Genomic DNA, 14,066 nt, shown 5'->3' with positions numbered 1-14,066 from the left:
TCTACATTGTCCACAAATTTCAGAGTAGCAGCCGTGTTAGTCTGTATTTGCAAAAAGAAAAGAAAAGAAGTACTTGTGGCACCTTAGAGACTAACAAATTTATTTGAGCATAAGCTTTCATGAGCTACAGCTCACTTCATCGGATGCATTCAGTGGAAAATACAGTGGTGAGATTTATTGTCCACAAAGGCACTCCTATCCTTGGCAGAGATTTATTGGCTGCTTTAAATCTCAGGGTAGTTAATGGATGAATTGATCTTCCTCAGCAAAGCACTCTTGCGGTACACACCAGTTTCAGCTGGGACCCAACACCAAGTTGAGGAGAAACTTGGCTGTGCTTATGGATTTCTGCATAAAGTTAAAATGCAGAATAATGTGATGCCTATACGACGGAAGTTACGGCGCTTACCATTTTCAGTCAGGGAAGCTGTTTCAGAGAAACTTAGAAAACTTGTTCAAAAGGACATTATTGAAGAGATCGACTCCTCAGAATGGGTTTCACATATAGTAGTGATGCAGAAGAAGGGTGGAGGCATTTGTCTTTGTGTGGACTTAAGGGAGCCAAATAAAGCTATTGTGATTGACAGCCATCCTTTTCCTCACATAGAAGAAGTATTTGCAGAACTCCGTGGAGCAAAGATGTTTTCTACTCTTGATTTTTAGAGCGCATACCACCAGGTTATGTTGCAAGAAGATAGCAGAGACCTCATAGCATTTATTACACATGAGGGACTATTTCGTTTTAAGCGTGTTCCATACGGTCTCGCATCTGCCCCAAGTGCCTTTCAAAAATGATGTCATTGATTCTGAAGAATCAACATGGAGTATAGTGTTATCTGGATGATATTATCGTGTTTGGAAATACTTCTGAGGAGCATGACAATAACCTGCTGTCTGTACTAAACTGTATCAGCACAGCGGGCCTCCAGCTCAATAGGTCCAAATACAAATTTAGACAAACTGAACTCTCCTTTCTGGGGCATACAATTTCACAGGCTGGACTAAAACCTGATCCAGATCATATCCTGGCAATTTCAAATGCTCCTCCTCCAACAGATTTGCAAACCTTACATTCCTTCTTGGTTCTTACCTCCTGGTATGCAAAATTTATTCACACTTATGCTTCTGTCATTGAACCGTTACGGGAATTACTACGGAGAAGTTCAACCTTAGTGTGGACAATGGATGCACAAGCTACTAAAATGGAAAGATTATTATAGAACTGTCTTGAGCACAGAGGCTGCAGGGATAGTGAAATATTTAGAAAATTGCCACCTGTAACACAGTTTTGTTTTTTTTTATTGTAGGTGGTGCTACAAGATGTAATTTGTTATTAGGATTTTAAATATTTATGTATGGCTTTTAAATCTACAAAAAGCCAGCACCGTCCAACTTACTGTAAACAAAGCACAACACAAAATCCCTGGAATGCCCCAAACTACTACACGTAGGCCAAGGTTTCCTGAGAAACACTAGGTTATTTATTATTTGTTTGTTTATTGAGTTAAGCAGCACCTAGAGGCTCCAAACAGGTTCAGTGGCAGAGTTGGGAAGAGACCAAGGCACAGTGATGAGCTGCCAAAATCTTAACAACTGGTTCCCTCCTCACCACACGAGGGAGTCATTGCCCACCCCCGCCCCCCGGGACTCCTGCCCCATCCAACTCCCCATGTTCCTTGGTGCCGCCCCCCCAGGACCCCTGCCCCATCCACCCCCTCCCCTGACTGCCCCCAGAACTGGACAGGAGGGTCTCGTGGGCCACCGTAGTGGGTGCCCACCCCACCTCACCTTTAAGAGCCAGAGGCGCCTTTCAGGGGGCAAGGTGGGGAGTCCCAGAGGTGCTTACCTGGGGCAGCTCCCAGGAAGCATCTGGCAGGTCCCTCTGGCTCCTGGGGTGGGGGAGCGTAGCTAGTGGGGGAGCAGGGGGAATGGCCGCTCCCCGCACTGATCACATCAAAAGTGGTGTCTTAGGCACCGACTCCATGGGTGCTCCAGGGCTGGAGCACCCACGGGGAAAATTTGGTGGGTGCAGAGCCCCCACCGGCAGCTCCCCACCCCACGCCCGGCCCCAACTCACCTCTGCTCCGCCTCCTCCCCTGAACGCACCGTCCCCCTCTGCTTCTCCGCCCACCCCAGCTTCCCGTGAATCAGCTGTTCGGCGGGAAGCCTGGGAGTGCTGAGAAGCAGGCGGCGGCTTCACACTCAGGCCGAGGGTGGCAGAGGTGAGCTGAGGCAAGGAGCAGTTCCCCTACGTGCTCCCCCTTCCCCCTCCAAGTTACCTGCTGCGGTGTGGGCGGCCCTCCTCACCCCCCTCCCCAGCTCACCTCCACCTCCCTGGGCCTGAGTGCGAAGCCACCGCCTGCTTCTCAGCTCGCCCCGGCTTCCCACGCGAACAGCTGATTCACGGGAAGCCTTGGGGGGGGGCGCGCGGAGAAGCAGAGCGGGACGGCGTGTTCATGGGAGGAGGTGGAGGTGGAGCGGAGGTGAGCTGGGGCCAGGGGTGGGGCGGGGAGCTGCCGGTGGGTGCTCTGCACCAACCAAGTTTTCCCCTCGGGTGCTCCAGCCCTGGAGCACCCATGGAGTTGGCGCCTAAGTTGCCACTTTTGGCCGGTTAAATTTAGAAGCCCTTTTAGAACTGGTTGTCCCTCGTGGAACAACCGGTTCTAAAAGGGCTTCTAAATTTAACAACCGGTTCTAGTGAACCGGTGCAAACCAGCTCACCACTGCCTAGGCATACTGTGCCTTGCCTACTACACCATGCAGCCTATCATGCAACCTCTGCTTCAGACACTGTTTTGTACAGCATTGTTAGAGGGCTTATTCCTTCACCTTCTCACTTCTGTGGTCCTTCTCACGTAAACAGAGAGCAACAATACCCGAAGTCCGAAGGTGCAAACAATTAGATGTTTATTGGGATGAATTTCCAGCAAGCTTAAATCCAAGTTCCTTTTTCCTTATTTTCAAATCCCAACTTACTTCCTGTTTGCCCCTAATTTATATAGTAATATTCTCAGCTATACCTCAACCAATCATTTTACTGAAATCTACCTAACCAATCCTATCATATTGTAACATAATTTTCTAACCAATTATATCCCACCACCCTAATTAACTTACACCTAGCAAAATTAATTATACAGCAGACAGAAACAATTAACAATAGAAAAGTGGGTGCCATAAAGATAAAATATACAGAAATGAGGGTTTCACAACCTCAACTATTGAGAAACGATTTTTTGCCAGACAGGATGCTATCAAATTAAGTTTTCTTTAACTTTCTTTATCTGGTGGTGATAGGAATACAATCCTGTCCTGATAATGCCTAACAGCCCAATAGCACCTTATTTCAATATGACTGGTTTGGAATGTGGGGATGTGACCATTTGCTTCCCAGCTTATGGCTACCTCTGCTGCTTAGCCAGAGATCTTAGCGTAAGAAGAGGGCCTCAGATTATACCTCTATAACTAGCTAAATGATAAACATATATGTAAATTCTTAAAGTATAGGCCTTTACAGACAGAGCTGAATATCTATATCCCACCAAACATTATTTTTTATGTCCTTATGAAATATTGCGTAAGGGAATTTCTCTCTGTGGCATGTTGTTCTGAAATTCTCCGGCTCTGTTGTACTCATTCTGATCCATTTGTCCTGTCATGTTCAGGGGCACCTAGAAGAGAATAGAATTAAAAAAAAACAACAAATTTATGAAGAAGAAACCCCATGGCTGTAGGGGAAGCACTAATGCAGTGGACTCGTGGCTCTCCCCTGCTTTCATTCTCTGGGCTGCTTTGTAATAGAAATCTTCTCTAGAGTCATGTCTGTGCTCAGAGGTGACCTGTACCTGCTGATAGTGGGGGGACACAATTTAAAGGTTTGGCCGCCCCCCAGAACAGCTCAAGTCATGTCCTCCCTTACCCTCAGTCTCCTCTCCCTCCATCTCCCAGCTGCTCCTGCCTCTCCCCAGGGCAGAAATCTGGGGGGAAACACATGACTCCATGTGCCCCAACACACGCATCACCTCTGTCTGTGCTATACAACTGTAGTGCCATGGTATAGACACTCCCTACAGCAAAAGACAGGGTTTTTCTGCTTTTGTAGGTAATCCACCTCTCTGTGGGGCATAGAATTCTTCTGTCAACCTAGCCATGTCGACACTCGGGATTAGATCATTTTAACTGCAGCACTGTAGGATGTGACTTTAGATTGACTTAGCTTTTAAGTGTAGAACAGTCTTCAGATATCTAACTTCTCCCAGCATCTTGTACCTCAGAATAATGGTCCTGAATCTCCACTGTATTTTCCTTGAGTGTAAAGTGGATGTAAATTGTTGACAAGTCAGACTGCTAGTTTTTATGTCCACTTTGCACTTGTCTGAATGACTATGCAAGAGGCATAGGATAGCTCCCCAATACACCAACCTCTTCATGGGCCACCTTGAAGAAGAATTTCTTGACAAAAGCACCACAAATCCAATGAAATACCTGAAATTTATTGATGACATTTTCATCCTCTGGACAGATGACTTAAACTCCCTTGTAGATTTCCACCACAATTTCAACAATCATTACCCATCCATTAAACTCTCTCTGGAATACTCCCACACCAGCATCAACTTCCTGGATACCACGATCAGCTTCAACAATGGAATCCAAACAGACAACCATATACATATAAGAAACCCCTGGATCACCACACCAACCTTCATAGATCCAGTAACCACCCCAAACACACCAAGAAGTCTGTTTTCTTCAGCCAGCCACTCAGATACCTCAGACTATGCGCCAAGGAGAAAGTCTGGGATATAAACCTTAAACTCAAAACCACCTTCACCAAACAAGGACACACCACCAGAGAAGTAGATTGCAACATGGGACTGGCCACTCAAATGCCTCGAGAGAACCTGCTTCAATACAGAAATAAAACCTGCTCTGACTGCATACCCCTAGTTGTCACCTACCACCCCACAGTGGAGCCCATATAGGGTATCATGAAACAACAACAACCCATCCTCAATGGGGACCCCATCCTGAAATAAATTTTTCCTGAACCCCCTCTTCTGGCCTTCAAACACCCCCTCACAACCTCTGCAAGCTCATCAGCAGAAGCAAGCTCCCCACAGACCAGGACGTATCAACTCAAAGCAGCATCAAAACCTGCCAGAACAACAGATGCAAAACCTGCAAATATATCTCCACTGCTACAGTGTTCAACACCCCCCACAATGCAACGTTCAAGATCTATGGGTCCTACACATACCTATCACAACATATAGCATACCTCATCCAATGCATTAAATGCCCCAATAACAACTATGTGGGTGAAACTGGACAATCACTAAGCTCTCGAATGAACTCACACAGGAAAATGATAAAAGACAACAACCTATCACCTGTGGGTGAACACTTTTCACACAACGATAACTCCATATCTGTCCTATCATGCCTCATCTTCAAAGGAAACCTGCACACCACTTTCGAAAGAGGAGCCTGGGAGCTTAAATTCATAACTCTGCTAGACACTAAAAACCATGGACTGAACACAGACACTGGTCCATTCATGGCTTATTACAACAACCTATAACCCATTAACAACTCCCCATCTGTTTCCTCCCCTTTACTTTCCTCCTTATGACTGGAGGGGACACTTCACCAGCCACTTCACTTGTTAATGGGCCACTTCACCTTGAATGGTCCCATGAAATATGTATTAACTACTTATCCGAAACAATCTGTTCCACCCTGTATTTAGCTATGACACTCTAAGTACGTTTCCCAGACATAAGGATGAGCTCTGTGTAGATCGAAAGCTTGTCTCTCTCACCAACCAAAGTTGGTCCAATAAAAGATATAACCTCTATGCAAGGGACAAGCAGTGGCCAACCAAGCCTGAGGCTTCACTCTGCAGACCACTACCCATCATGCAGTACTGATGCAATAAGTAAAATACATTAAGTACAGCATACTGCAAAATATCGCTGTGTATAGAGTTTTCGTACTGAAAGCTCCCCATGTGCCTTACAAACTATGGCATCAACAGTGCTTCTTCAGGGACACCAGCACAGCAGAGGGGATAAGGCGGTGAATTGCCCATGTTGGGGTGCCTGGAGGCAGAATACTCCAGACATGTTAGGGGGAGAAGAGGGCCTTTCTGCACCTTGGAAAAGATGAAGCCCGTGCCCCGCTCACTGCTCTCTTGCTGGTATGCAGAGAGGGAAAAGAATAAGATTTAAAAATTAAAATACCCTTTTTTGGGGTTTATTTTTTCACCCCAAAAGGAGAAGTATGAGAGATTCTGTGAAGTCCACCAGAAACTTCATTATTTCTATTGATTTTCCATGGAAGGTGGTCAGATGCTGTGGTGAGGGACAGCAGTATAAAACCGTGAGGTGCACAGTTCTGCTAGAAACAAGCCCACTTTGGGGTTGCTAGCACTGCTGCAGCTTTAACTGCTGCCACTTGATTAATTTGGCTGCTCATGCTGGGTACAGCACAAGTGGTTAATCATATCTATGATATGTGCTGTACCCAGCATGAGCAGCCAAATTATAGTTGTTGGTTGTGCATCTGACACAGGATGCTCTCCAGTAGCACCTCAGAGTTACAGATACCTCGGGAATGGAGAATGTTCGTAACTCTGAACAAAACATTATGGTTCTTTCAAAAGTTTACAACTCAACGTTGACTTAATACAGCGTTGAGACTTTACTATGAAGAAGAAAAATGATGCTTTTAACCATCTTAATTTAAAAGGAAACACACACAGAAAGGGTTTCTTTACTTTGTCAAATCTTTTTTTTTTTTAAACATTCCCTTTATTTTTTTAGTAGTTTACGTTTAACACAGCACTGTACTGTATTTGCTTTTATGCCCTCCCCCCTCGCAGGCTGCTAGAGCTGTGGCTCCAATCCGAGCCAGAATGTCAACACCACAGTTAAATGGCTCCTTAGCCCAACCCAACTGGCACAGGCCAGCTGCCGGTGTCTTATTGTGGTGTAGACACACCATGAGGGGCTACATTGAAAACTGGACTCCTCAGGCCCCTTCAGAGACACTGCCTGCCCTGTTGTCAAGGTAACAGGAAACCAGAGGGAGGAAGTTCTCTAGGAGAGGTTCTCTGGCCTCTGATGTAGGACGTCCAGGTACATTGTCATAAGAGTCCATTCTGGCCTTCAAAGCTTTGACTCTCAGGCTACCCCAGGAACTGCATTCCCAGCCCAGCCCAACTCCTCTGACAACTGGCCCTAATGAAAAACCAGCTGCCATTCACAGGCTGGGACCTGCCTATGAGATTCCCCACCCCCACCAACCCCATTAAGCAATGTGCCCTGGCTATCTGGTTTTCATTTTCTATGGACACTGCTGATCTAAAGCTAGTCAGTTTCAGTGATTTCTACTACAACAATTAGGGCCCAAGTTTGAAAGGACACTGTAATCGGTGCCAGCATTTATCTGTGGCTGCAAGTTACAGGATTTAGCAATTTACCTACCTGATGATCCCTGTCCCAAACCCTAGGAACCGCAGGAACCTTCCCCGCCTTCTGTTTAGTGCAGGTGGAGCTACCATGCCCCAAGAGAGGCACCTCTGAGCGATGAAGATCTAGTTCTTTATCGCTGTCGGACTTTGTTCCCTTCAAGCCCGGGCACTCAGATGCTGTGGATCTGTCTTGGTGAGGTGAGCCCCTTCCACAAAAGTGTAACCAGTCCACCCCTCTTCTCCAAAATCTTCTGAACAGTCCCGCTCACCCCCTGCCACATGCATGCCAAAAACCAAGGAAATTACCACCAAAACACATCCACAGCCATCAGTTAAGGCTGCCTAAATGACACCTCCACACATGCAAGCCCTTAAAGGCAGGGAAAAAATTGTTCACTGTCCATAGCATCCATCACTGCACTAACCACTCTCACTGACAGATTCCAGCTGTCCACCAGGAAACTCCCAGTTTAGACAAACACACACCATTCCTGTAACTGACACCCTAACACAGAACCCTGAGGCCAACTGCAGTAATTTGAATATATAATGACTTGAGCATCAGAATATGTGATTTCTCTCCAACACATAAGAGAAAGTCTGAAAAAGTCTGCATTAGAGTGTGAGTTGCGGGACTGGTGTGTGCACCAGTTTCCCGGTGGATGGCTGGAGTCTCAGTGAGAGAGGTTAGTGCAATGATGATTCTTATGACAAGTGAACAACGTTTCCCTTCACTGGTTGTTTGCCTGCTTCTAAGGACTTGTACATGAGGGATCAGCAAGGAAAGCTACCTTACTGAGGTCAGAACATGTAGGGATAAAGTGAGAAGGGCTAAAAGTCAAGTAGAGTTGGACCTTGCAAAGGGAATTAAAACCAATAGTAAAAGGTTCTATAGCCATATAAATAAGAAGAAAACAAAGAAAGAATAAGTGGGACCGCTAAACACTGAGGATGGAGTGGAGGTTAAAGATAATCTAGGCATGGCCCAATATCTAAACAAATACTTTGCCTCAGTCTTTAATAAGGCTAGTGAGAATCTTAGGGATAATGGTAGCATGACAAATGGGAATGAGGATATGCAGGTAGATATTACCATATCTGAGGTAGAAGCAAAAAACTTGAACAGCTTAATGGGACTAAATCAGGGGGCCAAGATAATCTTCATCCAAGAATATTAAAGGAATTCGCACATGAAATTGCAAGCCCATTAGCAAGAATTTTTAATGAATCTGTAAACTCAGGGGTTGTACCATATGACTGGAGAATTGCTAACATAGTTCCTATTTTTAAGAAAGGAAAAAAAACATGATCCGGGTAACTACAGTCCTGTTAATTTGACATCTGTAGTATGCAAGGTCTTGGAAAAAATTTTGAAGGAGAAAGTAGTTAAGGACATTGAGGTCAATGGTAAATGGGACAAAATACAACATGGTTTTACAAAAAGTTAGATTGTGCCAAACCAACCTGATCCCCTTCTTTGAGAAAGTAACAGATTTTTTAGACAAAGGAAACCCAGTGGATCTAATTTACCTGGATTTCAGTAAGGCGTTTGATACAGTGCCACATGGGGAATTATTAGTTAAGTTGGAAAAGATGGTGATCAATATGAAAATTGAAAGGTGGATAAGGAATTGGTTAAAAGGGAGGCTACAGCGGGTCATACTGAAAGGTGAACTGTCAGGCTGGAGGGAGGTTACCAGTGGAGTTCCTCAGGGATTGGTTTTGAGACCAATCTTTTTATTACTGACCTCGACACAAAAAGTGGGAGTGTGCTAATAAAGTTTGCGGATGATACAAAGCTGGGAGGTATTGCCAATTTAGAGAAGGACCGGGATATCATACAGGAGGATTTGGATGACCTTGTAAACTGGAGTAATAGTAATAGGATGAAAATTAACAGTGAGGAGTGTCAGGTCATGCATTTAGGGATTAACAACAAGAATTTTAGTTATAAGCTGGGGACGCATCAATTAGAAGTAACGGAGGAGGAGAAGGACCTTGGAGTATTGGTTGACCACAGGATGACTATGAGCTGCCAATGTGATATGGCCTTGAAAAAAGCTAATGCGGTCTTGGGATGCATCAGGCAAGGTATTTCCAGTAGAGATAAGGAGGTGTTAGTACTGTTATACAAGGCACTGGGAGGAGAGGTAAATACGCTGAAGGGTAGGGAAAGGATACAGAGGGACCTAGACAAATTGGAGGATTGGGCCAAAGGAAATCTGATGAGGTTCAACAAGGACAAGTGCAGAGTCCTGCACTTAGGACAGAAGAATCCCATGCACCGCTACAGACTAGGGACCGAATGGCTCGGCAGCAGTTCTGCAGAAAAGGACCTAGGGGTTACAGTGGACGAGAAGCTGGATATGAGTCAACAGTGTGCCCTTGTTGCCAAGAAGGCCAATGGCATTTTGGGATGTATAAGTAGGGGCATTGCCAGCAGATCGAGGGACGTGATCGTCCCCCTCTATTCGACACTGGTGAGGCCTCATCTGGAGTACTGTGTCCAGTTTTGGGCCCCACACTACAAGAAGGATGTGGAAAAATTGGAGGGAGTCCAGTGGAGGGCAACAAAAATGATTAGGGGACTGGAACACATGACTTATGAGGAGAGGCTGAGGGAACTGGGGATGTTTAGTCTACGGAAGAATGAGGGGGTATTTGATAGCTGCTTTCAACTACCTGAAAGGGGGTTCCAAAGAGGATGGCTCTAGACTGTTCTCAGTGGTAGCAGATGACAGAACAAGGAGTAATGGTCTCAAGTTGCAGTGGGGGAGATTTCGGTTGGATATTAGGAAAAACTTTTTCACTAGGAGGGTGGTGAAACACTGGAATGCGTTACCTAGGGAGGTGATGGAATCTCCTTCCTTAGAAGTTTTTAAGGTCAGGCTTGACAAAGCCCTGGCTGGGATGATTTAATTGGGGATCGGTCCTGCTTTGAGCAGGGGGTTGGACTAGATGACCTCTTGAGGTCCCTTCCAACCCTGATATTCTATGATTCTATGATCTCATCTGGAGTACTGTGTGCAGTTCTGGTCTCCCATGTTTAAGAAGGATGAATTCAAACTGGAACAGGTACAGAGAAGGGCTACTAGGATGACCCGAGGAATGGAAAACCTGTCTTATGAATGGAGACTCAAGGAGCTTGGCTCGTTTAGCCTAACCAAAAGAAGGTTGAGGGGAGATATGATTGGTCTCTATGAATATATCAGAGGGATAAATACTGGAGAGGGAGAGGAATTATTTAAGCTCAGTACCAATGTGGACACAAGAACAAATGGACATAAACTGGCCATCGGGAAGTTTAGACTTGAAATTAGACAAAGGTTTCTAACCATCAGAGGAGTGAAGTTCTGGAATAGCCTTCCACGGGAAGCAGTGGGGGCAAAAGACCTATCTGGCTTCAAGATTAAACTCAATAAGTTTATGGAGGAGATGGTATGATGGGATAACATGAGTTTGGCAATTAATTGATCTTTGACTATTCATGGTAAATAGGCCCAATGGCCTGTGATGGGATGTTAGATGGGGTGGGATCTGAGTTACTATGGAGAATTCTTTCCTGGGTATCTGGCTGGTGAATCTTGCCCACATGCTCAGAGTTCAGCTGATCGCCATATTTGGGGTCGGGAAGGAATTTTCCTCCAGGCAGATTGGAAAAGGCCCTGAGGGTTTTTCACCTTCCTCCGTAGCATGGGGCACGGGTCACTTGCTGGAGGATTCTCTGCACCTTGAAGTCTTTAAACCATGATTTGAGGACTTCAATAGCTCAGACATAGGTGGGAGATTTATTGCAGGAGTGGGTGGGTAAGATTATGTGGCCTGCATTGTGCAGGAGGTCAGACTAGATGATCATAATGGTCCCTTCTGACCTTAAAATCTATGAATCTATGTCACTTAGGTAGCCTTAACTGGTGGTGATGTTGTATTTAATGGTAACTCTTTCTAGGTTGGTAGCATGTAGGGTAGTGGGGAATACTCACCTGTTCTCCTGCATCATTTCCATTGCCATCTTTTATAGGAGTAAACTGCAAAAGAAAGACGCTTGTTAACTGGGTGCCATGGGGGAATCTTTCTTTTTCGGCATTTTGTTTAGGGCTGGTTGCGACAGATGCCCATTTCCTAAATATCCTGGGCAAACCTGATTGAATTAAGTTAAGTCTCACTGTATTTATGTACCACCATGGGCCAGGGTTTGTCTGTAATTCCATAGGGAAGGGGAACCAGGACTGTCAAGGAACTAAGACCAGTGGGGTGTGACACAAAGGCTATTTTTTGCAGTGCACTCCTCTTGTCAGGGCTGACATACTCACTACACCTCACACTGGTGCAGTGCCACCCAGAGGATTCAGGGGGGCTGGGACAAAGCAATTTCGGGGGCCCCTTCCATAAAAAAAAGTTGCAATACTATTGTACTCTGTGGGACCTGGGGCAAATTGCCCCGCTTGCCCCCCCCAGGCAGGCTTGCACTGGTGTCAAGATACTTATTTAAAAGGTGACATGTAACATTGTTTGAAATCTACTGACACACTGGTCATTAATTTCACTGTGAAATGTTTGTAACAACTCTGTAGGTGAAATTATGAAATTACTCTCTGATAACTGTGTATTGGAGACTGCAAACAGACAAACGAGATAAAACACTGCATATTGCTGCATGGGGGCGTTTAGCGAGCCTGTGTGGTTCCCCACCGCCCCGGAGAGGGATGAGTCTCTCTGGATACCAAAGTGGGCAGAGCCAGCGAATCCTGCACCTGCTCCCCAGAGGTCAAGGCACAGGACAGGAAGTATAAAAGCCTAACTCCAGAGCTCACTAGAGGAGCAGCCGCCTGAAAGGCCAGATGCCTGCGGCCTAGCTCTTGGTTGGGAGACCCCGAGAACCGGTGGTGGACCCAAAGACTGGCCTGACCTGGTGACACCTGACACTGACCAGAGCCCGGAGGAGCTGTCAAGCCTCCCTTGCCAGTTACCCTGAGGAGCCCATGGTATTTGACCCCCCGGAGGACATTGTCCGGACCCAGGTACCTCTAGAGAGGGAGTTAGGAAGTAGCCCAGGGGCAGCTGACCCTAGTCTGGCTGCAGCACTGCCAGAGCCTATGTCAGTGTGTTGTGGCCAGGATCCCCACCGACTCAGCAGCAGGCCTTCTGCCGCTGCTAAGGCCCCGGGCTGGAACGCAGTGGAGTGGGTGGGCCTACATCCCCCCGCCACCCAACTTGTGGGTGGCAGTCTCCCCCTCTCCCAGGCCCCTCTGAGCCAAGGGCCTGGGCTTGCTGTTTACCTGCCTTTGCTCAGCCCCTGCCTGAGACTCTGAGCTACTGACGCTCTGTTGCCCTGCCCTGACCCAGGAACGGGGCCTGCTAATTATATAATAGTTGCTCGGCTCCTGCCTGAGGTCCTGAGCTCGTGACTCACTATTGCCTGCCGATCGCGGGCCGGGCGTGAATAACTGTTTGTGTTTGCCTCTACTGCTGCCACGGTGAGAGACTCCTGCGGCCAGGCTAATTCCCTGTCAACAACCGAAAGGAAGTACCGAGGCGGTGTGGTTCCCTGCCACCCCAGAGAGGGACGAGCCCTGGCCAAACTCCTGTACAGGGCAGTTCTGGTAAGGATGTGCTAGAACAATGACCAGCTCTAGTTGTATTTATAGATGTCTCACACTGAGATTGACTCCCCCCATGGAAGCTGGGCAAGCTCCAGTGTTAAAGAATGAGACAGAACAAGCTGCTAGTGAGAAGGTATACAGCGGCCAGCCCACAACGCACACGGCGATGGTGACTTGGTTCATGCAAGTCCTTGTGTAGTGCTCACCAAAGTGCAAATGGCTGCTGCTCAGCAGTGGGAGTGGGAAGCAATATCTTAGGTTGGTCCTCACAATGTGCTTATGACCAGAGGCGCCATCTTTGAGTTGCCGGGGAGTGCTCAACCCCCACTCCGCCCCAGGCCCCGTCCCCACTCCACCCCTTCCTTTAAGCCCCCATCCCCACCCTACCTCTTCCTGCTGCCGCTCTGCCCTGCCTCTTCCCATCCCGTTCCACTGCCACCCACTCCCCCAAGTGTGCCCTGCCTTCGCTTCTCCCCCACCCTCCAGTGCCTCCTGCATGCTGAACAGCTGATCTGCAGGGGGTGGGCGGCCCTGGGGAGAGGGGAGGAGCTGATGGGAGGGCTGCTGGTGGGTGCTGAGCACCTACTATTTTTTCCCTGTGGGTGCTCCAGCTCTGGAGCACCCATGGAGTCGGTGCCTGTGCTTATGATGCTAAAAGAGATCACACAGAGGTACAGTCATGTGCCATCAGCATTAGCTAGTAAGACACAAAGCAAAGAGAATAAACTCAATCCCACTCATCCCCACACCAACCAGAGGCTGTTTTCAGGAGGCTGTTTCTAAGCTTGAGCCTGAGAATTCATCAGGACGACTAAATATTATGAGAGAGGCTAAATGCTAGAGAGGGGTTGCTGTGCTGTGCCTACAAGGGGTGCAGCTCAGACCCCTCAGCCCAGGCAGATGGGGTCCTAAGGCAGTCTTAAACCACTTTGTGCCCTCTGAATGTCAGTCTGCTCTCTGGACTGCAGAGGCTCCCAGCAGCACTT

At 47.1% G+C, this 14,066-nt stretch overlaps 1 protein-coding gene across 2 annotated transcripts in view; it reads right to left on the bottom strand.

Annotated features, from left to right (window-relative positions):
- Positions 1 to 2,893: 2,893 nt before the first annotated feature.
- LOC140917905 (uncharacterized) overlaps positions 2,894 to 14,066 on the bottom strand; it is a 31,591-nt gene continuing 20,418 nt past the window's right edge. For both annotated transcript variants that reach the window (XM_073361428.1, XM_073361429.1), the window contains 2 exons: positions 11,461 to 11,505; positions 2,894 to 3,671 (listed from right to left, as the gene is read on the bottom strand). In XM_073361428.1, the coding sequence (XP_073217529.1) occupies positions 3,564 to 3,671; positions 11,461 to 11,505 (153 nt within the window). In that variant the 3' untranslated portion in view covers positions 2,894 to 3,563. The remainder of the gene's footprint in view (positions 3,672 to 11,460; positions 11,506 to 14,066) is intronic.

This window comes from Lepidochelys kempii, chromosome 10, assembly GCF_965140265.1.
Source record: "Lepidochelys kempii isolate rLepKem1 chromosome 10, rLepKem1.hap2, whole genome shotgun sequence".
Lineage (NCBI taxonomy): Eukaryota > Metazoa > Chordata > Testudines > Cheloniidae > Lepidochelys > Lepidochelys kempii.
The sequence above is the reverse complement of the archived record's forward strand: the minus strand, read 5'-3'. Positions and strand labels throughout refer to the sequence as shown.